At 40.8% G+C, this 27,462-nt stretch overlaps 1 protein-coding gene across 2 annotated transcripts in view; it reads left to right on the top strand.

Moving 5' to 3' along the window:
* ELOVL6 (ELOVL fatty acid elongase 6) overlaps positions 1 to 23,783 on the top strand; it is a 109,360-nt gene extending 85,577 nt beyond the window's left edge. For both annotated transcript variants that reach the window (XM_075617163.1, XM_075617164.1), the window contains exons 3-4: positions 9,184 to 9,335; positions 21,460 to 23,783. In XM_075617163.1, coding sequence (XP_075473278.1) covers positions 9,184 to 9,335; positions 21,460 to 21,884 — 577 coding nt within the window. In that variant the 3' untranslated portion in view covers positions 21,885 to 23,783. The remainder of the gene's footprint in view (positions 1 to 9,183; positions 9,336 to 21,459) is intronic.
* The last annotated feature ends 3,679 nt before the right edge of the window (positions 23,784 to 27,462 follow it).

Raw genomic sequence — 27,462 nt, 5'->3', positions numbered from 1 at the left:
GAACAGTACAGAAATTGTCCCAACCATAATAACATAGTTATAGTATGTAAGAGAAAACTCACTTTTGGTTCCAATTCCGTCACAGGAGCAGTCCCATCAGGTATCCTGAGCAGCGTGCAATCCACCAAGCAGGACGAGTAGAAAATGGGTGAACAAAGGCAGTGCACAGCCTACAAATGGTGGAGGAGGCTATTGGTAGCAAAAAAAATCCTTTTATTGAATGAAGGGATCAAACATCACCCCTGGACCACCCGAAAACGCTCACCAACGCGTTTCGGGCCGTGCGCCCTTTATCAAGGTTTACGAAACGCGTAGGTGAGCGTTTTCTGGGTGATCCAGGGGTGATGTTTAATCCCTTCATTCAATAAAAGGATTTTTTTTGCTACCAATAGCCTCCTCCACCATTTGTAGGCTGTACAATGCCTTTGTTCACCCATTTTCATCAAATAAGAATACATTGGCATTTTCCAGTGTTAGATCAGCCTAAGAAAATAGGATCAGGCAAAAATTTAAGTAATCCGTTTAAACAGAGCAATTAAAACACGTTCCCCGGTATCCCGAGGGGGATACAGTGCAACCCTGAGTATAACAGATTGAAAGGATGATTTAAAATATATATATATTTTTTTTTACAGATTTCTTGATTTTGGGCACTGAGCAGCTCCTAAGATAGATACAAACATCCTATATAAATAATAATAGTAACCTTAGAGGAATAGGTGCACTCACATGACCACACACAGCGCCTCGGGTGCCCAGAGGTCCGCCCACGATGGGGAGATGAATTGAATATAAACAAATTCTCCAAAGAGAAAAAGAATCGGCAATCCAGGGGGACTTTGGAAAAAAAAAAAAAAGTATTTTTTTTATTCCTTATTCCATCTTGACAAAGGTCAGTGTTGGTGACTGAAACGTTGATTCGTTTGGAATAAAGAAAACCTTTTTTTTCAAAGACATCTGGAGTACTGGTTCTTTCTCAGTTTGGAGAATTTGTTTCTATTTAATAATAGTGACATGCTACTTTACTGTATATATACTGTGTGTGTATATATATATATATATATATATATATATATATATATATATATATATATATATATATATATATATATATTATATATTCATGCACACATCACATATCACATATCACATAAACAGAGAAAAAAGATGTCTCTTAAAGAGCACTCATGAAATCCAAAAAAATAGCAAAATTTTATTATACTCAAATATCATACACATAAAACATAATTAAAACCAAAAAAGCACACAGGACCCTGAGGTGCGCATCATATAATGGCAAAATGTGCCTCCAATTCCTAGTAAGCGCTATAATCAAACACATAATGAATAATGAGCACACACACACGAAAGGTCCTGGGTTCGAATTCCTGTATGATATGGTATAATTTATAGATTTATAAAATAAATAAAATATTAATTTATAAATTAATATTTTATTTTAATTACAATGTATAATTTATAAATTATTATTTTATAATATTCCTTATAACCTCACTTAGAATTTGAGCCCTATCCCTAATAACCTCACTTAGTACCTGAGCCCTCTTCCTAATAACCTCACTTAGTATCTGAGCCCTATTCCTAATAACCTCACTTAGTATCTGAGCCCTATTCCTAATAACCTCACTTAGTATCTGAGCCCTATTCTGAATAACCTCACTTAGTATCTGAGCCCTATTCCTAATAACCTCACTTAGTATTCCAGCCCTATTCCTAATAACCTCTCTCTTAGTATTCAAGCACTATTCCTAATAACCTCACTTAGTATTCCTGCCCTATTCCTAATAACGTCACTTAGTATATGATCCCTATTCCTAATAACCTCACTTAGTATTCCTGCCCTATTCCTAATAACCTCACTTAGTATCTGAGCCTTATTCCTAATAACCTCACTTAGTTTCTGAGCCCTTTTCCTAGTAACCTCACTTAGTTTCTGAGCCCTATTCCTAATAACCTCACTTAGTATTCCAGCCCGATTCCTAATAACCTCACTTAGTATCTGATCCCTATTCCTAATAACCTCACTTAGTATCTGAGCCCTATTCCTAATAACCTCACTTAGTATTCCAGCCCTATTCCTAATAACCTCACTTAGTATCTCGGCCCTATTCCTAATAACCTCACTGTTACTGCCCACTTTTGCATAGCTGGTTTTCATGCATCAGACTTCTGTTTGCAATTATTACAACTCAGTAGGTTGTATTCAGCATTTTTCCTTGTGTGTTATGCTGGAAGCAGCAGCAGCCACCTTTAAACGGTATCATAATAATTTTGACAGTGTCATTCGTTAAAAAAAAATGTCCCTCCTCCTGAAGCCTTTATACTGTAAACCTGTTTGCTTAATGACAGAGAGTACACTAATTTATCATTAGTTTTTGATATTCTTACTTGCTTAATATAAACATTGTTTTATAATTTGCCCATCAGAAATTATTATTCTGTCATTGTAATATTTTCAGATATTAGGAATACGTCCGACTCCTTTTCAAAAGTATAAATGAAGATCTAATGTATTACACACCACAAGTCGCATGCTTTGGATTGCTACTGTAAATTCTGAAATACTAGCTTGCTGCCATTCTATGCTAACATCTCAAACCAGCGATGAACTCAAAGGGTGGGATGCTTTGCTTTTCTTTCCTATACTGTAGAACAGCGGTGCGCAATCTGTGGGGCGCGACCCCCAGGGGGGGCGCGAGACTGCCGACGGGGGGCGCGGGGTTTACAGAGGCCCCGCGCGCTTCCCGAAGGCACTTAAATTAAGTGCCGGGGGAGCTGCAGGGCCTCTGTAAACCATACTTACCCGTGGCTCCGGCGGCTTCCTCCCGGCGTCGCCATGGCAACGCGGCGTCAAAATGACGCTGCGAGGTCATGTGACGTCACGTTGCTATGGCAACGTGACGTCATTACGCCGGTGCGAGGGTAAGTTGGGGTTGGGGGGGGCGCGGGAGTGAGGGGACAGCCGGCAGGGGGGCGCAGGGAAAAAAGTTTGCGCCCCCCTGCTGTAGAATATAGGGAATTTGGAGCTGTTTACCAGTGGGCAGGAAATAGATTCTTTGAAAACCTGCAGCTGCTTGCACATGAGATATACATCTCAGCCCAGGTATATCTTAATCAAGGAATGTGCCAATCAACTTGAGAAGCATACACAATGGCCTCAAAATATTTACACTTGAATGCTGTACACAGTTTCAAATAAAATCACCATTATGTTTACTGCTGTGCATGTGTACTGTGATATCAAGTTGCATAGACTGCGGTGCAGGTTAACTATAAACATATCTTTGATTATGTAAACAGAAGAATTCAAACAGAAAATCAGTATATTGCAGGGCTCTTTTGTTTGCTAACCTCTGTGAGCCCAATCCAGCCCTTGGACTATATCATCCAACTAATTTAATTGCAGTTGCTCCAGCAACATATTCATACCATTATTCCTTTATTGAAGCATAATGTTTTGTAAGTATAGTTTTATATATAATGCAAATTGCTTGGCAATTTGGACTGACCCCCGGTTGACTTCTTGTATATTTCTATTACAAGTGGCCATGCCATCTAGAGGACGAAGGAGGAGTATGCATTTATAATCCATTGTCATACTTGTTATCATATTAGCACACAAGAGGCTTAGACATACTGTAGGTCTCTATTCAATGGGATGGGAAGACATCCTCTCCTTGCTTAGGAAGGTTTATCCCATTGTACTACACTGTAAATATGTTGGCACATTAGAACTAAATGTTAAAACCTGAAGTAAATATACAAGTACGCCAAGTTGATGTGTATGTATAGGAGTAGATTAAAATGCATGAAATTCAAATCAGCAGGAGATCACGCTCCGAATACAAAATAGTAACAAAAACATAAAACACAAAATTAAAAGAACTAAAATAAAGAATGGAATGTGAGTGTGCGTGCAAATGTCCTCAGTGTCACAGAGCGTGCAGTCATATATTCAGCGCTGCTGCTTGATCAGAATGGTCCTTACGCCAAGTGAATTATCAACAGTCTTAGAAAATATGAGATGCTTCCAATGGTGTAATAAACCTTTGATAACTGAGAATAAATTAAAATAAAGCTGAAGCACCCACAAGTGTAGAACTTGAATGCAGCATATCCATTTCTTGAGTGGTTGCTATAAGTTGCCAATCTCGCCTCTGTGCACAAATGAGAAAGGCAGTGGGCGGGACCCATCACGCAGCGTTGTGGCCAGGTCACATCAGCGGGGGCGACTTGCTCAGATTAAACCATTGCCATGGCAACCCAAAGCGCTTTGCGGGGTACTTTCTCGCTACTGCATGGGTTTCCTTTACAGTTTGTGTGAACGGCCACTGCTAACGTCACCTGGCCACAATGCCGCTCTCTGCCGCACGAGATACCGGGAAGGGGAAGATCCCCCTCAGCCCTATTTAGTAGGCCTCATTGTATATTGAATATGGCAGGAGGAAATCCTATGAAAGACCATAGGTGTAGAGAAAAGAAGGTCCCTAGTATAGCACTCCCAACTAATGAAAGGATGATGTAATTAAAATACAGACAGTCCTCGTTTTACAACGCTTCGCTTTACAGCGAATGGCTTATCCAACGCTGTGCAATGCATACCTATATTCATTTTTACAACGCCAGAATGGCTTATCCAACGCTCTTACGACGCTTTGCAACATTGTGTATGTGTGTATATATATACACATTCACATAAACAACGTTGCAAAGCGTCGTAAGAGCGTATATATATATATATAATATTATACTATATAATATTATATTATACTATATAATATATTATTTATTATGTTATATTATATATATAATACAGTATATACACTATATAATGTATATGTGTGTGCTGCATATCTTATTGCCTGCCTAAAATATTTGGTGTATTTTAGTGTTAAAAATGCCTTCAGGAACGGAACCTTTAATTTAAACAGTGTTCCTATGGGAAAACGTGTTTCGCTTTACAACGTTTCGCTTTACAACGCCATTTTGAGTAACGCATTGTGTCGGATAACCGAGGACTGCCTGTACAACTTTATTAGTGAAGTAATGATAAAATAATGATGGACTAAACAGCACAAATTCCTCAGACAATATCACTATCATTAATAGTCTCTCTCAAATTCATATCTGACTGATATGACGGTCCGTTTGTATATGGTTCACACTAGAACAAAATGGTTGTTCACCTAGAGTCCTGTCAGGACTGGGTGACCGTTACAGTACCGTATTATCAAAAGGCGAGCATCGCCACTTTGTATGTAAGCAGTTTATCCTGAGTAGTTCAGGTACTGCTATTCCTTATTAGCAAAAAGCGATGATCGCCAAAAATAGAGAGTGTTTGGGGACTGATTAAAAGCCTAATATATAATAGGTATGGCTTTGTAAAATACAATGCCTATAAAATGACCTATTAGTGACCCCCGGTGGAGCAGAATATAATTAGTAATGCTCTAGTATCTAGTGTCAGAGGGGGTGACTAGATGGTAGTCATCCTTGTATAAGTAAGTGAGTATATGTTATAATTGTCACTGCTATGGGGTGATTAGGGGGAGAAGGGTAGGGGTATTCATGTTATTAAAGCCGAGGGTACTGCTTTACTAGTAGCGTTTATAAGTACTAGACATGATGTGCTGCTGTAGCTGTTGCTTATGGAGTTAGTAATCTGTCAGGAGTTACAAGGCCATCTGCTAGTAACCCACTAGCTTCAACTGATCTAGTTGGGTAAGTATATAACTTTTACCCTAGTAGATCCAAGGTGATCAACATCGTTGACATCACAGTATATACATCGTTTGCTGTGGTGATGGCCTAACACAAATCTATACTGATGAGACACCGTTTGGTGTGTGGGTTATACTATAGCCTTTTAGTGAAATGGTTCAGGTGGTATAGGCGTAGCCGATATAGTTGCGTGATGAAGCTGCTCTATTGAACCTAATGTGTATCATGTTGATTCACATGTCTCCTGGTATTAAGCTGATAGTGGCTCTCATAATAGATCCACATCATTTGATAATACCCCTACCTCCATGTGGAAAGGTAGCTATGTCTTGCTCTATTTAGAATGTTAGGTGAGCTGGTCAATATTGGTATACGTTTCCCCCACTTGCTATGTTGCTGCGGGAACACACGGAAAGCTCAGTAAATCACCGCCGGCATGTACTTTAAACACTTCTTAGTATGCATTAACTTCCAGGGGGCACATGGTATAGCGTAACGGCGTAGCGCATCGACGGCCGTTTCGCGTCTTGATGACGCTTTCTCACGGTGCCACCGGAAGTTACTGCATACTCACGAGTGTTTATAGTACATGCCAACGGGCTGCCACCGGCTTTATCTTCAGATGTATGTATCTCGAGAGCAGGAGGTCCCCAGAGCTAAAATTAACACCGTTCAGCTCCCGAGACACAGACAATAATAAAATTAAAACAGGCGGAAATAACGCTTTAAAATTAAAGCTAACCAGGAGAAAATATTTTTTCCTAAATGAATCTACAAATTCGGATCCATGTTAAAAACGACATTGAAGGGGATGTTTTGAAATAAGCCAAAATCAAAGTAAGTATCCTTTTCAGTCTGCATCTTAAAAATACATTTTTTTTATTTTTTATTTTTTTACAACGTTATTTTTTTTAAAGGACAAAAAGAAACGACATAGTTCTCATATATGGGCACTCAGGTTGTCATATACAAATGTATCATACCAAATACTGTAACACACCAAACGAAAAATGTTTCTCAAATGATCTTCCCACATACTGTACGAATTTGATATCCCAAATCAGCATCGCATTAAAAAAAATGACTCTAGAAGAGATGGTGTTTCAAAACATTGATGCTATCTAATCAGTATATCAACATTATAACATTAATGAACAACTGTGTTACAAGGCCATACAAAACGTACCCCAGGCTTCAAATGCTAGCATAACTATCATGCCCCGCTGCTATTTGGAATCCCGCAAAAGCATGAGGCCTGATATCGTAGTCATACTGCAAACCAACACCATCACATTCAATAACGGCAATAACGGCTCTTTCTAGTAGACCCAAATATGTAATAACAGAACAGATAAAATGTTAATAGTACATCGGTGTACGAGAAACCAATACATACAAGTCCTCCAGCCCAACATGCGTTAAACCAACTTGGGCTTCTTCTGGGGTGGACAAACGTCAATCAATGTAGCCTGAAATACTCTTACAGGTTGAAAGAAGAAAAAGAGAAACACTCAAATGTCAAATTAACACATTATACTGACATACTGCACACAGTGCTTTGTTTATTTGAAAATATGCATTGCTCATTGATCTCAAGGGATCTAGGTCCGTGTTTGCGAAGTGGTGCTCTGCCCCATAAGACACCTTGCAGGCTATTCACTTGAATGGGCCAGAAGATGCGTCCTTTGATGGTAAAGTGGGCCTCAATGTTTTCAGCAAGCAGATCAACTTTGTTTCCACCTGCTGCAGTAGATTGAATAAGTCACATCCATGGACTCTCAACCGCACCTGCTCTACAGCAAATCATTTTGTATTCTTTATGGTTTGGTTATGTAAAAATGTTTTTATCCCGGACTTCTGGTTTTTGCATCTTTGCCTTGAAAATCTTTTCATTGTTCCTTTGTGTGAACACATAATTCTCTTGAGGTTACACCTATATATATTTTAGGCATGGGGATATTGATAAATAGATGTCATCTGCACTTTTACCTTATAAAAAAAAATATTCATATATTATTTTCTGGACCAGTCTGAATTAAAAAAAAAAGAAGGTTGACTTGCCAAGGTAATTGCACATCTTGCAATTACACGTTATATATAAATACGGTCAGTATAAGCAGTCAACTCTTCCCCAAAACCCAAAAGAAAATTAGTATGTGGGGGCACACACCAACCCCATATCTGTTTTGTAAAGTTGTAAAAAACAATCACGTATTAAAATAATTGCGCATCAAAAGAAAAAAGCAACAATCTATAAATAAACTATTACAGTATCTTATTTTAAAAATCCATTTATGGAGGCCAAGAATATAACCTGTTTATTTGGTTGTGATGGAAAGTACTGATATTGAAGAGGCATATGGTGTGTTGAAGATGATAAAATATGAGCAGTTTCAAAAGAGCTGTAATATTGTCTGTATTACAACGAAGACCCAGCATCATTAAAAAGTGTTCATTTGCAGACGTGTATATGTACCATTGCCAAATCTTTTCAGAGCAGGGGCCCTGAATGTATTTGTCCATAATAAAGCTGACTTGCTATTTGTAGAACTATTTAACTAACATGCATCTCCCCATGTTGCTGAAGGAGGATCATACAGTACAATAAAAGATTACAAATCCAGCTGGAATAGACCCAAGGGTATATCCTAAATATGCAACATAGCAAAACGAACTTGCGCTTTTACAGATGCTTAAGAAAATATGCAGACTAGGTTGGCAAGGAGGACTTTACACAATGATGATTTTCCCCACTGAAATATCTGCCTCGAGCCTCACACGTGCAGATATACTGTAGCGAGGCTCACTGTTCCCGAGAGCTGTGCTAGATCTGCAGAAAAGCCGCAGCAGGGAGATCAGTTTATGGGACTTTTCCGCAGTTTCCTGCTGCAACAATAATTTGTTTTATTAAATTAATTATTTTTACATTGACTTTTCACCCATCATTATTGTGTTGATTTAAGTGCACAACTTTAGGCACTATTACTATATGATATTTTTCATTAATAGTATAGATTTAAGCGCCACTTAGATCACTTCTTTCCTTTTTTTTCATGCTGCAACATGTCTGAGTACCTCTGCAAACAAGGAGCTGCACTACTTCTTACACATGGGGGCCTGTGTTGAATTGAATGGGTTAATTTAGTAATGGGTCATAATACAAAAAAACAGTGAACCCTACAGTATTGAAGAATTAAAATAAGTGAGACGCTCTCCGATCCCACATGGGACATGCAGGCACTATGGGAATGCCAATGAATTATTCTGAACTACTTTTACAGTCGTGTAATAAATGTTACGTTTACTTTCGTGGCGCCATTTTCATGAGGGACGTGACATGATGTAATATGAAGTGTTGTTGTTTAATGACTATTCATTTCTACTTAAAGGTTTCACGACACCATTTTGATGACCAAACCTCTTGTTTTCCTTTGTTTAAAGTATATTTGGTGCTGTTCGGACGGGTGCTTACATGCTGTACATTTTGATGACCAAAGGGCTGAAGCAGTCAGTTTGTGACCAGAGTTTCTATTATGGACCAGTCAGCAAATTCTGGGCTTACGCTTTTGTGCTGAGCAAAGCACCAGAGTTAGGTAAGTAACTTTTCTTCCATTCTGCTTAGTCTGCAGCCTCGAAGCATACGAACCCTCACAAGATTGCTTAGCATTGCTGGGGAAAATGGCTTTTCTTTTTTTCTTTTCTTTTTCTGCGAACAAAGTTTGTACCAACGCTTTTTTTTTTTTTTTTAGTCCCCGTGGGATATTTTTAGCTCTGCTTTTATATGAGCTGCACACGGTCGAGCCACTTTGGTGTTTTCGAGCTGTTTCTTTTCAGCATCTTCAAATAAGCAGAACTTCTGAAAAATAACAGATACTACAGAGAAATAGTACTTACGGGAGATAATTGCTTGGAATGTAATTTGTAGATTACAATAAAACGTCAGAAGGTTAAGGTCGAATTTTGTATTATAGTCGTACATGTCGTCTTAACTTATATATCCGCTTGAGTTTAAGATTTCTTTATATATTATTTATTATACTTAAAGTTTATTTAATGCTCAGCATGTATGTATTGCTTTGCTGAGCAGACAAGATACAAGGCGATGTTAACAAAGTCGAGAAGGAATTACAAATTGAACGTCCACCACTTGGCTTCAAAATAGCATAGAAAACACTGTACTTGTTACTATCTCTCCACAGTTGTTTGAGATGGATTAGAATTTCTTAGCATGGTAGGGAGAAGGCGAATTGTGTTATTAGTCCGCTGTGCCAATTCTGACCTATCAATATACATTGTATTGACCATTTATTTATCACATGTTTTACCAGGAAGTAATACATTCAGAGTTACCTCTCGTTTTCAAGTATGTCCTGGGCACGGAGTTATGATGACAAATAATACATGGTTACAAATACATAGTTACATTAATGATTGCTGTTAATATAATATTACACAATTCGTAATACTCACCACACGTATGAAGGGCAGTCGCAACATGACCTGCAAGGGAAGGGCTCTCGCTCACTCACTTATTTGAACAATATTACAGCTGTCTCTATTGCTACACATATTTTTGTTTCTGTTGCTGCTGGTTGGAGACCAACTTGTCACGACTCCACGACCAGGGAGTTTATTGATTGCAGAATTCTGGGTGACAGCTGTTTCTCACAAGAGATGTGCCACGCAAACAAACAAAGCAGCGTTAATTTATAAGCATATGCAAAGCCAAAAGTTTCAGGTGACCTTCACATGCTATTATCACCATATACAGTCTCTCACCCCCCTTCCTTGTGTCCTATCGCCGCTCACATACCAGACTTCCCAACCTTCACCCACTATTAAATGTAAAATATAAATGTAAAATTAACAACATGTTTACCGATATCCCTATATTCACCTCTCTATTTCGAGGAGACAGCCTATTTCCAGGCAACAACATATTTCCTGTTAACTGTACTTCCCTATTAGTGTCGCATTTTGTTACAATTTAGAAAAAGCAGTTACACTGTTATCTCAATGGACTGTTTTCCGTGACATCACTTCCTCATACACATCTGTTTCGTCCCCGCTTTCAACCACACATCTTGATTAGATCACTTTCTAACCCAGACGCTCCAGCATCCAACTGTCCTCCGTCGTCTTTTGTGATTTTGCAATCCCTCTTTAATCCCACCCAACACTGCCAAGTGGCCACTGTAGCTGCCAACGGAAGATACTGCATCATAATTAGGTCATGTTTTAAACAATACGAGGAATAATGCGTTTTGCATCCCCAAAATTGTAAGTCAGCAGGGTATCACACGTGTGAATGACCTTATTACAGAATAAATCCACGTGGTCATGTATGTATATTGGTGGTATCATATACCTAATGCTAGGAAACAGACACCTGAACTATACTGAAGTGTTTTTCTTGTAAAAATGCAAATGTACAATACTGTACATAAACTCATCATATTAGTGTGTACACTAAATTATCCTTTAAAGTACGAGTTCTAAACTCTTGTCTTCAAGACCCCCCAACAGATCAGGTTTTCAGGATATACAGTACCTGTGTCAGCACAAGTGGCTCAATCAGTAGCTCAGTCTTTGACTGAAACACCTGTGTTGAATCAGTGTTATCCTGAAACCCTGTCCTGTTGTGGGTTCTTTAGGACTGGAGTTGAGAACCCTGCCTTAAAGGCTTCCACTGAATTAATGAGGCATCGCTTCTCCCCTCCTCTCCATCCACAAAATCCATATTGATTCTACCACAACATGTTGTAATTGACAATAGCTTAAAATAATTATGTATTTGATTATGGTTTGCAATAACTTGCCTAGTTTTGTGGGTCACTCTTAAAGCTTTGAATCTATTTTTTTTTTTTTTTTGGGGGCCGCTTGACTTCTGCAAGTATGGGTATTTATAGAGTATGCCCCAAATACTCCATCTTGTTTCTCATCTATTAAATGCCCTATTTACATTTCATTTAGCCTTTTTTCTGCATGTCTCTTTTTTTTATTTTGTAATTTTCAAGCTGCAGACCAAGCAATATCCTACATGTTTGTTTAACTAAATCAGTTCTGTCCTATAAGAAAATACTTGTAGCATTTTTTTGAAACAACCCTGAATGACGTTATATTATAATATATAAAAAAATAAGTATTTTTTGTTTTTATAGCAACATTTACAAAGTCACATCTCCTTCCTCTTCTGAATCAGGCTCTGGCACACCCCTTTTTGAGCCCTGCACTCTCTCTAGCTGTGCACCAATTGTATGTAGTGACTGCCTTGTCACATGATCTTCCCCACAGAACTTTGTATCTTTGGTCCTCCTCTGCTGCACTGACAGCCATTTAGTGAACCCCCGAGCTGAATCTTCGCCGATCGATCACAGAAGAACGGCTCGATCGGCAACTTAGCTAATTACTTATCCTTGTGTGAATTGTATTGCTGCACATATTTAAGGGGTGGGGGGGAAATAAAACAAAAACCCAGCAGCTTGGACTGCTGCTTTAAAATAAACATTGCTGCCTGAACCGGTTATGTATTTTTTTTTTTTTTTACTAATTACTGGTTTTCTAAATAAACCATTGCTTATGTGCCTTTACAATTGCAATAAACGTGAGCAGTATGGTATCTCTGAACAAGAACATGTAGAGGTTATATTATTTCTGTCAAAATGCTGACCAGTCACGGTCTGTTCTTTATAAGCTGTAAATGACTTAATCTCCTGTAAGCCTTAGACTGACATGTATCCACCCTGGATCAATTCTATACAACACTCTTCTTTAATCACACCAGCATCCAAACACTATATTCAATATCAATATATGTCTGAGTACCTCTCATCCCATGGCACATGGATTTCTCCGGGGTTTGATTATTGATTTGATATTTTATGGACATAATAAAATTCATAAATAAACACCCCTATTATTAATATTCACCACATTCACCCCATCTCCTCCTTGTCACACTCACCCTTTTTCTCAAACAGCCCCCGTCTCACACAGCACACTCGTCCTATTCTTTCTCTATTACACACCCCACATTCACGGAAGGGAGGCTGTGATCCGCCTTTCCCCGCTCTCCTCTGAGCCAGGCTGGGAGGAGAGTGAGTAGAGGCGGATCACAGTTCCAGATAGCGCAGGACGCACCAGTTAAGCAGGTGGTAGCGTGTTTCCCCCGGGGCCCGCTTGGCAGAGTTGAGAACATACTGACCATATTACTTGAGATCTATATGCTTTCAAGCCAAACTCCAAAAGTTGTATGTATTTTGTTTTTATGTTTTAAAGGTGGACAATGATAAAAGTGCTGGTAATTTGTTTATTAAAGATCTTTTTTTGCTCTTAGGCCACAAATTCCTAACAAAATATTTACATTCAGGGAATCTGCTTATTAATAAGAAATGCTTTGTTGTGGCGTTTAATAAGAGCAAATAGACCTTCAATGGTCTATTTAAAATGTCAAATAATACATCTTATGTAAAATTGCTATCAGATCTTAATTATATATATTAATTCAGCAAACATTACAGCTGCCAGGCATTTGGTAATAACCTTACAGCCTTAGATCATTACATTTGATTGCTAAAGATGTGAAGAATATAACTTTTTTTTGGCACCATCTGCGACCAGGCACCTGAAAATCCTCTCCTGGCACCTTTGTTTAAGGCTGCAGCTTGTCATGTGATCTCCCTTCTCTGCAGGTGCTTCTGAGAGTTGTAGTACTGCGCCTCTTCCAATAGTATAGTATTTACAGATAGATGAACTACAAGTCCCAGAATGCCATGACATCACCCAGTGATCAGCCTATCAGTGAAGAGCTTTGGTAACCACACCAGTTCCTCCCACATATAGCCGTGGCAAGGTATGATCTGATCTGCTCTGCTAGAATTCACATAAAATACATTGTGACACTAACATACAGCAGCTATTTTAAGTTTGCAGTCAGATCCAAGTGTCATACTGTATATTAATCTACATATACTGTAAAGTGTGTACACACAATGAGATAAAGCAGATATTGGTCAGATTCCAGGTGTGTTTGTGTGTGTGTGTGTTATATTAAATTAAACATACACAGATTTTACCATGAAAGAAAACATTAATTTACAGGGATTATTAATTGTAATGCAGTCTGTATTTAATATTAAATGATAAAAATAGGGGAAAGACGTGCAGAAAAAATATATTGAAATACTCACATCTGTGTGTACAGTAGATATACACAAATATTTACACGTGTGTGTGTGTGTGTGTGTGTGTGTGTGTGTGTGTGTGTGTGTGTGTGTGTGTGTGTGTGTGTGTGTGTGTGTGTGTGTGTGTGTGTGTGTGTGTGTGTGTGTGTGTGACGCACACAGCCACAGCTAGGGGGATACCATTATAGCTAATCTAACCTTAGTTTTTTTTTTTTCCCTTCAAATTCTGGCTGGACCCTAAATATTTATGTTTGTACACCCCTGTCTATACATTGTAGTTAACTTATCTGTAGGGAACTGTAGTTAAAACAGATTTAATTAGGTGTCACTATTTTAAAATGAAAGGAATAGGCACAGAAATGGTTTAAAATCCGTTTTGCTAGGAAAAAAAAGTCTAATATTTTGGTCCCCTTATGGGACTGTCTTCACATGGCGGAACTGAATTGTAGTTATTTAAAACGATCTGCCTAATCTTTCATTTTGATATCTTATACTGTACACCATTGTACTTGGGGGTTGGTTTATATCATATAGGCATTGTAATATACAAAAAAAAAAATCACTATTATTTTGAACCCTCTCAATGTTTTACTCACTTACAATTATCTCCAAACTTGTGGAACAGCTATGAGCAGCAAGTTCACACACTCTCATACCAACCCAGGTTGTGGTTCATTAATTAAATGCCTGTTTAAACATGAAGGTATTGAGCCTGTTTTTATAGATTTGCAGGGGCCTTTCAAACTGTATGAGGCAGATTGTTTCAAACAGTGGGAGCAGCGTGGCTAAAAGCTCAGGCCCTAATCAAAATCAAGGAGATTCTGGGATCTGTTAGGTAGACCTTCATCAGCAGATCGAAGTGAGCAAATGGGAGTGTAGGGAACTAGGAGCTCTTTTTTTTAGATATCTGGGACCCTGGTCATGTAGTGCTTTAATGTCAACAAGCCAATCTTTAAATAAATTCACCATTTTACAGGCGTATATACATGCCCTCCATTCTCTGAGGCGCCTTCGTGCGTAAAACATGTTAGGACACTAGGGCTGTTTTGTCCTTGCATCGCCTTATATTGCTATTTAATTAATATAATTACATTTTGTAACGCTTATACTCACCACAAACCTGGACCGGACCGTGGGGCTGAGGTGGGGATGTGAAAACACCGACCTTCGACCACGAAGCCGGGTCCGGGTTGCGTAGTCCGTAGTTGTGCGTAGCCGGGTCAGGATTGCAGAAGACAGAGTAGTCCATAGGCAAGCCGGGGTCAAGGCAGGCAGCACAGGAGCGAAGGTCGAGGTCACAGGCAAAAATTCGCCAACAGGAAAAACTTCAGCGAAGGCGCTTCAGTGTAGGTGTTGCAACGTGGTGGGTACAGGAACAGGGTGGAAGTAAGGCCACGGGAAAAGCAGGAGTGCAGACACACAACAGGAAACACTGAGGTTCAATGTAGCCACTTCAGCGCGGCGAAGTCGAAGTCTGCCAGGAACTAGGAGAAGAAAACAAGGCAATAGAAGGCCAAGTCAGGCCAAACAGAGCTGCTTGTGGCAAGCACAGTTACTTGGAGAAAGTATTATGTTCAGCACTTCCAGGGGGGAAGGGCAACAGCTAAATATCACCGGCAGTCAATGGGACCAGAGCTGCATAGGAGGCAGCAACAGGCAGCCTGTAGAGTAAAATCAAGAGCAGGTGATTCTGCTTGCAGGTTCAGGGAGGGATTTGTCTGGAAGCTCTAAAGCACTGTAAGAATGAGTTCCAGCCAAGCCCAGGAACAGATCCCTTACAATATCCCCTCCTTCAGGCGAGAACTTCAGGCGAGAACTTCAGGCGAGCAGGGGCAGGATCACAGAGATCTGGGCGACATGGAATTGTTTCGGAACTATCTTAGGCAGGTAGTAGGCCCGTGGTCCAGCAGTTCTTTAGCGAATCTTGACACGCTGAAATCTTCATAAAAAGACTTGGATATGCAGAGCTGTGGGAAAACAGGGGAGTCCAGAACAGGACTGTCAGAAAGGAAAAGCCAGATGCAAGATCTCCAGCAATAGTCCCAGAGTACAAGACAAGAAACACCGATAGTTGGTCGGATGTATCAGAGAAATATTCTGGAACAGCAATTGTATTGCTCAAATAAGCACGTAGATATTTGTGAGAATCTTTTTCTCCAAAAGATATCCGGTCACTGGGTGGAGAGGGTAGAGGGCGGGAGGGCTCACTGAAAGATACTGATACCGTTCTCTTGTTAAAGTCCAGGCCTGTTATCCCTAGCAAGTTGAGTGTGACGGTTGGAGTGTTTACGTAGGTTTCTGCCATGGTACTGGCAAATGATAAGAGGCCAGCATCCCTGGGCATATGGGGTTTGGAAAGCATCAGGTCCGATGTCTGGGCATCCGCAGAGGAAGCAGTAGGCACCAAAGAGCGAGCAGAGAGAAGCATGCCATGCCCATAGTGGGAGCACAGGAAGCAGGGACGGACACCTCAGGCAAGGCAAAGAAAGCCATTAGGGGTGTTTCAGTCTTTGAAGATGGCAACATGAAACCCAGAGGGAACACATCAGGCACCACACAGGAACCCACGAGTATTGGATCTGCTTGTAAAGGGAGAGAGCTTGGATCAGTACAGATTTTATCCGGTACAGCGGGAAGCTGGGAGAGCGGTAAACCTGACTTAGAAACAGAAGTCTTGGAGTTAGAACTGGGTACTTCAAACACAGAAGAAGAATCGGGAAAACATAAACTTGACTTAGGAGTGGAAGTTCCAGACTCAATGGCTTCACGCGATACTGTAGAGGAATCAAGAAAGAAAGCACAGGAGCGCTCCAAGGTAAGGATATGGTATACTGTAATAAAAACAACAACAAAGTAAAAACTTACATATGAGTAAAAGTTCATTCATATCCAGGTCAGATGAAGTCCCCATCATGTCGGCTCCACCATTGATCAGGTAAGGGGGCAGTGTTGTTTCCTATGTAGTAGTCCCGCGCGCTGGGGCTGACTCCGTGGCACTCGCTGCAGGATCACCTCCGCGTGTATGCGGATGTTGGCATGATGTGTGGTACGAGTGCGCATGCGTGGAAAAAGGCCCCCTATAGCCGTTCGCAGATGCCGGCTGATTGAGGAATCACGACCGGAATAGATACACTTGAGTGTATGCCAACCACCAATAGATAGGTAAGCTGGTTACACAATTCGCGACTCGTTTTGTATAACAAGTATACTTCATCAGGCATGGAGCCGACATGATGAGGACTTCATCTGACCTGGATATGAATTAACTTTTACTCATATGTAAGTTTTTACTTTGTTGTTATTTTTATTACATTATACCATATCCTTACCTTGGTGCGCTTCTGTGCTTTCTTTCTTGGTTGTCTGGTTCGCCGACTGAGTTTTCCACCGGAGTCCATCTTTAAAGTGGGGGGAAGCACTTCGAGCCACAGGAGCTGCAAGAGGAAGGAGAGAAATCATTTATTTTCTGCCATCTTAGGAAGCAAGAGCGCGGACTGAACATTCTTTGACTAGAGGAATCAGTGCAGAATAAATCCGTTTTGAACACGGGATCCTTTGAATCAGTTGATACATTCGGTACTACAGAAACCTCCCTGGGAGGTGAACCTAAGTTTGCGGCAGAAGTTGAGCAGTCAGTAGTCGGTACCCCAAATATTGTGGAAGAATCAGAGAAGTATAACTCCGTTTTGAACACTGGATCCTTTGAATCTGTAGATACATCAGGTTCTACAGAAAGTTCCATGAGAGATAACCCTGAGTTCACAGTAGCAGTCATGCAGTCTGTAGCGGATACCTCAAATACTGTGGAAGAGTCAGTGAGAGACAGTATTGTCTGAAGAGTGAGAATCCCAGACTCCAAGGCTACATGAGGAGTTGTAGGGAGACTAGAGGGAGGAAAACTATTCTTTGCTGTGAGGGTTTGGAAGTCATCCATGGTTACAACAGGAGCTGCAGAATAGTTAGTGAAGAATATGTTTGTTCCTGGAATGGACGTCTGGGAAGCAGCAATGGTCACACTCGGTACAGCACAGAAATCAGAGAAAGGTACACTGGTCTCTGAAGTGGGTATTTGTGAAACAGCAATGGCTATACTAGGTACTTCAATTGAATCAGAGAAAGTTGCGCTTTTCTCTGAAGTGGGAGCCAGAAGGTCAACAATAGGTATACCAGAACCTGTGGGGATTTTTATGGCAGGAACCTTAAAAACAGAGAGGTTTGTCCTATACTGCATGGGCCCGAGCAATAAGGGTATTGGTCATGGAAGAATCAGAATTAGGTATTTTTAACCATGTGGGGACATTGGTGAAAGGTCCGCTTGTCACTGAAGTGGGTGTCCGAGAATCCATAGTAGGGATACCAGATACTATGGGAAACTTTGAGGCAAGAGTCTTAGAATCGGTCAAGGGAAGTCCAGGCATTGCAGGCTCATTAGAGAAGGTACATTTTAAAACAGGAGTTTTAGCATTAGTGATAGGCATATCACATACAGTACTACAAGAGAATCGGAGACATGGGAGCCTGCTATTACATCAAGAGCTTTATAAGTAGCACAGGTACTGCTGGAGAATGCTTAGATGCAGTAACAGGGAACTGAACCTTTGCAGGGTAAAGAGAGAAAGGGGACTTTGATTTGGAAACTTGGTCCTTAGATGCACTTAGAGGAAACTCAGACCTTGCAAAGGGATCAGAGACAGATGAGCTGATCTCTGAAGTGGTAGATTGAGAAGCAGCAAAAGGGGAACCAATTGCTGTGGGAGGCTCTATGGAAAAAGGTTTAGAGTCAAAGGCAGGAATTTCAAATGTCTGAAGAACAGGAGTGGTTACACTAGGTGCTGCAAATGTTTTAGAGAAAGGGAAATCTGAATCAGAAACGTGTCGTGAAAAAAATTCCTCTTTAGGTTCCTGACATGCAAAATCAGTTTGGTAATTCCAAGGAGAAAGGGGTACCCCCAAGGGTTTAGTAACAGGACTAGAAGTGCAGAGGGACTGCCTCGTAGCAGAGTGGCTGGCCAGTATTTCGGAAAAAGTCTCAGGGAACCCAGTAGCAGGAACTTTAGCTGGGGCAGGGCGATGAAAGCAATGGATCCCAACAAACTCGGCAACTTGAGCCTCAAGGGGGGCATAATGTGCAAGGTCTGCTTTTAAGCCAAGGGGTTGAGAACTAGCAAGGGTTAAATCAGGCACTGCACGAAAGTCAGAGAAAGGGGAACTTGAGTTTGAAACTGGAGACCTAGGGAGTTCATCCTTTGGCTCTAGGAATGTAACATTGGCTTGGGAATTCCAGGGAAACCGGGGTGCCTCCAGGGGTCCAGCCACAGGTGTTGTGGTGCAGAAGAACTGCCTCCTAGCGGCAAGAACTTTAAGGCACCGGTCCGTATGTTTGGAAAGTTCAAGGGGGCTTTTGGTAAGCATTTCAGAGAAGGACAGTTTTTTTGGCAGGGACAGGTCTTCTTACAGGGTCTGGCCTAAACCCCCCTCAGCGGGGTCCGTGTTTGTGGGCTGAACATACTGTAACACTTATGCTCACCACAAACCTGGACCGGACCGCAGGGCTAAGATAGGGATGTGAAAACACCGACCATAGATGACGAAGCCGGGTCCGGGTTGCGTAGTCCATAGTCCTGAGTAGCCGGGTCAGGATTGGAGAAGACAGAGTAGTCCATAGGCAAGCCGGGGTCAAGGCAGGTGGCACAGGAGCGAAGGTCGACGAAACAGGCAAAATAAGCCAACAGAAAAAACTTCAGTGAAGGCGCTTCAGCGTAGGTGCTGCCGCGTGGTGGGTACAGGAACGGGGAACAGGGTGGAAGGAAGGCCTCGGGAAAAGCAGGAGTGCAGTCACGCCACAGGAAATACTGAGGAACAGTGTAGCCGCTTCAGCGCAGGCAAAGTCTGCCAAGAACTAGGAGAGTAGTACCGGGGCTACTGAGCAGGAAGGCCTTAGGATGCAGGAGAAGTGCAGACACGCCACAGGAAACACTGAGGAACAGTGTAGCCACTTCAGCGCGGCGAAGGCGAAGTCTGCCAGGAACTAGGAGAAGAGAACAAGGCAAGTCAGGCCAAACAGAACTGCATGTGGCAAGCACAGTTACTTGGAGAAAGTATTATGTTCAGCACTTCCTGGGGGGAAGGGCAGCAGCTAAGTAGCACTGGCAGCCAATGGGACCAGAGCTGCATAGGAGGCAGAAACAGGCAGGCAGCAGAGTAACACCAAGTGCAGGTGATTCTGATTGCAGGTTCAGGGAGGGATTTTCTGGAAGCTCTAAAGCACTGTAAAAATGAGTTCCAGCCAAACCCAGGAGCGGAACCCTTACAGTATCCCCTCCTTCAGGCGAGAACGCTGGGCGAGCAGGGGCAGGATCCCTTACACATTTTTATATGAACTTACTGTTGGTGTTGTGCTGCATTTTGGGTCTGTACTACCAAACGTTGTAAGATCGACGGAACGATGACATACGCCCACAGTATTTGTATTTATTCAAATAAAGAAAAAAGATAAGCCGGCGCCAATTCAAACCGTGTAGTGTAAAGTCCAAGTCAAAGTCCTTTGGTGATGGTGATAAGCAAAGTGCAGATTTTCTCCAAGACGTGACATGTGAAAAAATAAAGAGAAAATTATAGTGCAGTATGTCAGAATGAGGACATAAAAACATATATCACTAACAACATATAACAAACAAGACAGACTCACAACAACAACTAGCCAGACAGAAAATAATAAAAAAGCTATTTATTAACAACTAATGCAGGATTCTGGAGGGTTTCACACACTAATCCGGGGGGGGCAAAATCGTTACCCTACTCACAGGATGCAGGATGTTTGAAAGCAGCAGGACTGGAAGCACTTTCTGTGGATCCAAGATGGCGACCGGAGCTCACTCTCTGGCGTCCCCACGTGTGGCAGATACTGTATGGATGCTGTATGGAGCTCCAGGGGCGCTGGAACAGTGATGCTGCTGTGCGTGTCACGCTCTCTCCTCCTGCCGGTTTCCAATTCTCCTACTCTCCTGCTACCCAGCCGTGCGGTATACTCTCCACGAATCAATTGCTTCTAAAAAACGAATCTTCCCAACCTTATTCAAATAAGCCCTTTCACCCTTTTCTAATATTAATTTATTCTTAAAAGCAAGCGTCTATGCTTCTCATTGGTTTACATTTTTTGCACCTGGACATTTCCCAGAGTACAACCTCTCCCAATTTCACCACTGCTATTTTGTTCTGTCTTTATTACTTTTTGTATGTTGTACTATAAAGGCTGGAGAAGCATATGCCAATAGTCTTTCAACTATCACATTAGCCTATGGAAGCTATGTATCAAAGCAAAGCATTGATTTCAATGGTATTTATTTTCTTCATATACAGTATATGGTGCAGATTTTGTGCCCCCAAAATTGCAAAAACTAGAATCAGATATTACTATATCTCTCTCATCAAATAACTAGTACCACAATAAACTCAAGTATAAATGGCTAAAGAAAAATATGCATGTGTTTTGTATACTAATATGCCCTATCTTGTTTTGTTTTGTTTTTTGCAGGAGACACCATTTTTATTATCCTTAGGAAACAGAAGCTCATCTTTCTGCACTGGTATCACCACATAACAGTGTTGCTTTATTCCTGGTACTCTTACAAGGACATGGTTGCTGGTGGTGGCTGGTTTATGACCATGAACTACGGAGTCCATGCTGCTATGTATTCTTACTATGCCTTGCGGGCAGCTGGCTTTAGGGTTTCACGCAAGTTTGCCATGCTGATCACATTATCGCAGATCACTCAAATGCTTATTGGCTGCATGGTGAATTACCTGGTGTTCTCCTGGATGCAACAGGGACAGTGTCCATCTCACGTACAGAACATTGTCTGGTCCTCCATTATGTACCTCAGCTATTTTGTGCTTTTCTGCCACTTCTTCTTTGAAGCCTATATCACCAAAACCAGGAAAGCTGCCAAGGCCGACTAATGATGAAATTCAATGCCAAGCCATAGCTCAGGGTCATAAAATATTGAAATACAAACAAAACAGAATTAGAAGTAAGTAAATTTTAAAGGCACAAAAGAAAACCATATCTCAAGCACTTAGGTTGTGGCATCTTAGAGACAACAAAGTGAGATATATTTAGTAAATAATGACTGTCTTAAGGAGTGAAGATATGAGTTCAACACTACGGTATGTCAATGAAATAACAAGGATGAACACTGAAATAACCAGGATGAACACTCAGCCCCAATACCAGATCTTTCGGAAGGATGTTTTCAATACCAACTGTGGTGTATTCTCATTGCCCCAAATAACAGTCACCGACCTAATATGAAAGCAACCCAATGTTATGCTCTGCCATTTTTCAGTACTATACGGAATAAAATATACTATGATGGATGTACGGGATGTGAGAGACACCTGGTCAGATATTAGACAATTTGTTTGTCCTCTGTAAGGTTAACAGTGTTCACTTTAGTGTCAGGAGGAGTCGGAAAAGGTAAATTGAAGAACAACTAGAAATAAAATCATCTGATCGAGGTTGCTTTCCCATGTTGTGTATGTGTGCAGGTTTGCTTCTTACTGATATGCAAATCAAACCATTTAGCCAAGATGATTGCTACAGTATTAACGGAAGACTTGTATTGTTCTACATATCTGCTAGATATTTTGTCTAGTGCATTTAAGATTGGACTGTCACAGCTGTTTTGTATCTACAGCTGGAATTGACAACATACTGTATCAATGCTTGATTGGTCTTTATTGAACTACCTGTGGACTAAACTAAAGGCTGCAAGAAAGGTTGAAAAAAAATGTTGTTAAAAAGAAAGTATTTGGTTTTCAGAAAGTTTCAGCTCGAGTGACACGAAAAACCATATATTACAATACAGCATAAAGCCCATAGGCTAATGTTTTATATTTGTGTGATCTGTTTCCTTATGAAAATACTACTGCAGGGCTGTGTGCGTGAATTAAGTAAACGGTAACACTGTGCTTTTGTATTTGCTTCTGAAGCAGTACAGAGATGATTAAAGTTCCCTCCTCTGGTACGCAGATAGCACACAACTGATACAAATACAACTTGCCATACCTTTGCTGTTTTCTGAAAAATGTAAGACATTCTAGCAAACGGTTTATTTGGAATTGAGTACCATTTCCTGCAATTATTTAAAGCCACAGTCCAAGAGACTTGTCCTCTCTCCAATCTCCTGTACTTTTCAATGTCCATCGACTTTGCAAGTAAGTGAAAAGTGTAAGCAAAGAACACTGTAACCGAGTTCGAAATCCAGAGCTCAAATCGTTGCAAGCCATATTCTTCAGAAGATCATAAAGTGTATTATTGTCTGTAACACTTAAGTCCTGACAAGCCAAATACAACGTGTACAATTTCCTAGTATTTCAAGGAAGCACTTAATGTAACTTGATGTTAAATGTTTTAATGTAGTCTTCTCAATTGTATTAGTTAGTTTAATATATTAGCAGATTAGAGGAACTAGAAGAGGATTAGAGGCTGCTATCGTGCATAAGAATACAGTAAGACACACTGTAACCACAAACATGTAGGAAACGTACAGGTCATACTTGACCTGTGGTTTATAGAAGCACATTTCCTGGCTACTTAAACAATGTCTTTTAATTTCTGAAGAAAGTACAACACAAGGGATTTTTTTTTTAGCTTTAATGGTGCTGCCATTCATGCTGCTTTTATTTTAATTTTAATTAATTAGTTTCCTGGTAGAGATGACAGATACTATTTAGTGTCTCAGTGATGGTAAGAAGTATAATGTTATGATGCATTTTATTCGAATGGTCACAGAGCAAGAATCAAGGCAAACTTTCTGAACAATTGTAACAAACCAATAAAGTTTACATTTACGTTAAGCTGTTGAGAGTGTTTAATAATGAGTTGGTTGTTTTACTCTTTTGCAAAAAGTGGAAAATAATTGATATTGTAATATAGCTTTATTTATAGTTACCTTATAAAATCAGCATTGCAGACCTAGCGATGTTATATGCATACGTACATAACAAATATAAGTAATGGGCATTGAGGGTGTATAAGGAGGTAATGGGCCTGACGGTGGGGTGGGTATAATGGGGTAATGGGCCTGGCGGGTATAGGGAGCTAATGGGCCATAGGGATGCAATGGGTGTGGTGGGGGATGGTCTAAGAAGTTAACGGGCCTGGGGGTGGGGTGAGTATAAAGGGGTAATGGGCCTAAGGGGAGGTATATGGAGGTAATGGGCCTGGGTGGTTGTAAGGAGATAAAGGGACTAGGGGGTATAAGGAGGTAATGGGCCTGGGGAGGGGATAAGGAGGTAATAGGGGTGAGGGGGTATAAGGAGGTAATTCACCTGGGGGTGGGGCTATAAAGAAGTAATGGGTGGCCTGGGGGGGTATAAGTAGGTAATGGGTGTGGGTGGCAGGGAGCATAGTGTACAGCGGCACGTGGACTTACCCAAGGCCCGTGAATGGGCCTGCCGGAGGTCCGCAATAGGGGGGCCCAGGTCGGAGAGATGGCAGCCAATGAACAGGAGGGCCATACAGGCCTATGGAAGGCCCTTAAAATGGAGAGCCCTTGCCTAAACTGGTGTCAGCCAGAGGAGTGTAGGACGGGGATACATAATAGGGTTGTCTGTCCCTCAAACCCCCAACCCTGTTGGCAGCCCGGCACAAGTATACTGAGCACTATTATTTAGTATGTCTGTTTCCAGTAGAGGTTTCCCTAAATATGAAATGCTGGATTCAAATGTACTACTGAAAATCAACTAAAACGTGAGAAGCTTGCTGGAATTTCAGAGTTGTTGCTTTTAGTGCATTCCTTTTCCTTGCTTTTCTTAGTACTCAGATTTAACTGTACTGTGATACAGATGTAGCAGACATTAATGCTCCCTCTGGCGCATTGCATTGACAAACAACGTGCCTGAGGGAGCAGACACCATTATGCATGAATGAAATGGGGGCGGATGTTATTGCACCGGCTGGCGCGCGAAGAGGTACATGGATGCCTGCTACATCTGTACTTCTAGAGAAGGGAACAGAAGAGCATACAAGGAGTACCTGATAACCCTTTCATGAAAAATATCAATTAAAACAAATCAGCAAGGAATGCAATTACCGAATGAATTCTTCAACAGCATGTAAGTTAGTCTTTGACGTTACCCAAGCAGGATAAATCTCCGATCTCCTGGGCACCCAGGGTACCCTGCTACATGTGGTCTGGTCTGTATGCTAGGAGATGTCTGCATCTATTGATGATGTCACTTCAGGAGATCAACCGCGGGGTTGCTCTTTACAGTGGGTATGCTGAGTCTGGCATAATGTGTTTGCAATGGGAACCATTACATCCTTGGTGAGTGGGGAAATTGTCCGCAGGTTATAATAAACAGAGATACTGCAAGTGGTATTTGTGACATTGTTATTGATAAGTATTTTTAAGTCAGATTGTTCCAGGTGAGATTAGATGGAGTTTTTTCTTGCAGAGTAATTGTAGTTCTTGGTTAACAATATGAAGAAAAAAAAATGTGTCTGTGTACTCTTAAAGTACGCAGGGAAAAGGGTAGATGGATTATGGAGAAAATGTGTTTTTATATTTCGGTGCATCTGCAATATCCTTACCTACTGTCTAAGTTATAGATTCTATGTCACTTAGAATATATTACTCAGACAGCACTAACAGGTAAGGATATTGACCTGCTGATGCAATGTCTTAAAAACACTTATCGGTAACAATAGTATTGTGATTATGCAGGCAGACCAGGGTGCTGGGATTGTCATTCAGGGTAGGGTGGAGTACATTAAAAAGGAATGGCGCATTTTAGGTGATCGTACCACTTATGAAAAATTAGGTAATAACCCATCCATTATGTTCACTAAAGATATGAGGGGTATTTTACAAGAGGCTAAACAAAAGCAAATTCTTACCAAGCCAGAATTTGACTTTATATTAATTGAACATCCTGTTTTGGCTTCTACCAACTCCTCAAAAAATCACAAAAATGAAAGAGAGCCATCAGGGAGGCCAATTAATCAGGGATAGGCTCTGTTACAACTAACCTGTCACAATATATTGATCACTTTCTGCAGCCACTAGTCGATGACTTACAGTCATGCCTTAGAGACGCACTATATTTGCTGCAACAAGGGAAGGACATCAGATGGAATAGTTAATACTGTACTTTGGGGTATCTTGTGATGTTAGCGCCCTGTATACTTCAAGCATCAGAAGGGGCTAACCGCTATTAAATATTATTTAGATAATCATTGTAATCTACCAAGTGAACAAAGGACTTTTATTTTCACGGTATTAGTTTTATCTTAACACACAATTATTATTTTTTTGAATGTGAAAATATTGTGTTTATCTGGAAAGGAGACTTCTTGCGGTTTTTTTTTTTTTTTGCAATATCTAAATGCTAATAATAATTTGGGCCTTCTGCTCATTGTTTTTAAGCAAGACAAGTATAGCTTTTTTTAGACGTAGAATTTTTTTTTATGCCGAAAATAACATAATTCAAAGTTAAATATTTCGAAAAACACAACTGTAACAGGTATTTAGTGGCCACTCACCAGCAGTCATCATCCTAACTGATAACGAACATTCCCTTCAGCCAATTCAAGAGGGTAAAAAGAAACTGCCCAAGGAAAAGTGATTTTATTGCTGAATTGAAAATGTTACTGGTTTGAAGAAAATAAATATGATTATAAACTTATTGTGGAATTGTAACGTTGCTGACTGCAAGACAGGATACAGACCCGCAGGGCAGAGGTCGACCTTGGCCTGTGATGCAGGGGTAGTCAGGGCCGGTTCTGGGGTCGAGGCAGGCGGCAGGCAGGGATAGGTCCAATTCCTGGGTCTAGTCAGGCAGCAGACAAGGGGTAGTCCGGTCCAATTCTGGGGTTGAGGCAGGCAGCGGATAGTCAGGTCCAATCAAAATACAAGCACAGGCAGACAATTACTGAGGCAAAGGTAGAGCTCAAGCAGAACAAGGTACTGAGTACCTTGCACGAGCAAAGGCTATTTAAAGGCCAGAGGCAGCTGACTTCCTGTAACAAACTGAGGGCAGGATTTGCCAGGGAGCAAGGTGGTCGCGTTAGCTTCAGAGAGAATGGGGTCACTTCCTGTCAGCAGTTATCTCGAATGTTCGGACAGATCCCTTACAGAAATCCTTCGAAAGAGCAGACAAAACCCCAAGGGATAGTCTTTAACAGAAAAAAGAGAAAAACAATTGCGAACCGTTTGGTACAGAATTATTTATCACAAAATATAATGAAGCAGCTCAACATGTTAACAAAACATTGGCACACTTTAAAAGGAGATGCTCTGTTGAAAGAGAAACTTCCGAAAAAAAATCAAGGATTATTTTGAAAGGAAACCCCAATCTAAGAAATATTTTACCCCCATTGCCTTAAGAAGTAGAAAGACGTATGTGACGTGTAACATATCATGTACAAAGTTCAAGCCTTGAGGCTACAGTACAAAGAAACTGTAAGGTTCAACCCTAAACAAAGGTTGTTTTAAATGTGGTCATAACATGTACCACTTGTTAATTTCTAGAT

The sequence above is a fragment of the Ascaphus truei genome, chromosome 1 (assembly GCF_040206685.1).
Source record: "Ascaphus truei isolate aAscTru1 chromosome 1, aAscTru1.hap1, whole genome shotgun sequence".
NCBI classification, from domain to species: Eukaryota; Metazoa; Chordata; class Amphibia; order Anura; family Ascaphidae; genus Ascaphus; species Ascaphus truei.
This window is presented reverse-complemented; position numbering and strand designations above follow the sequence as displayed.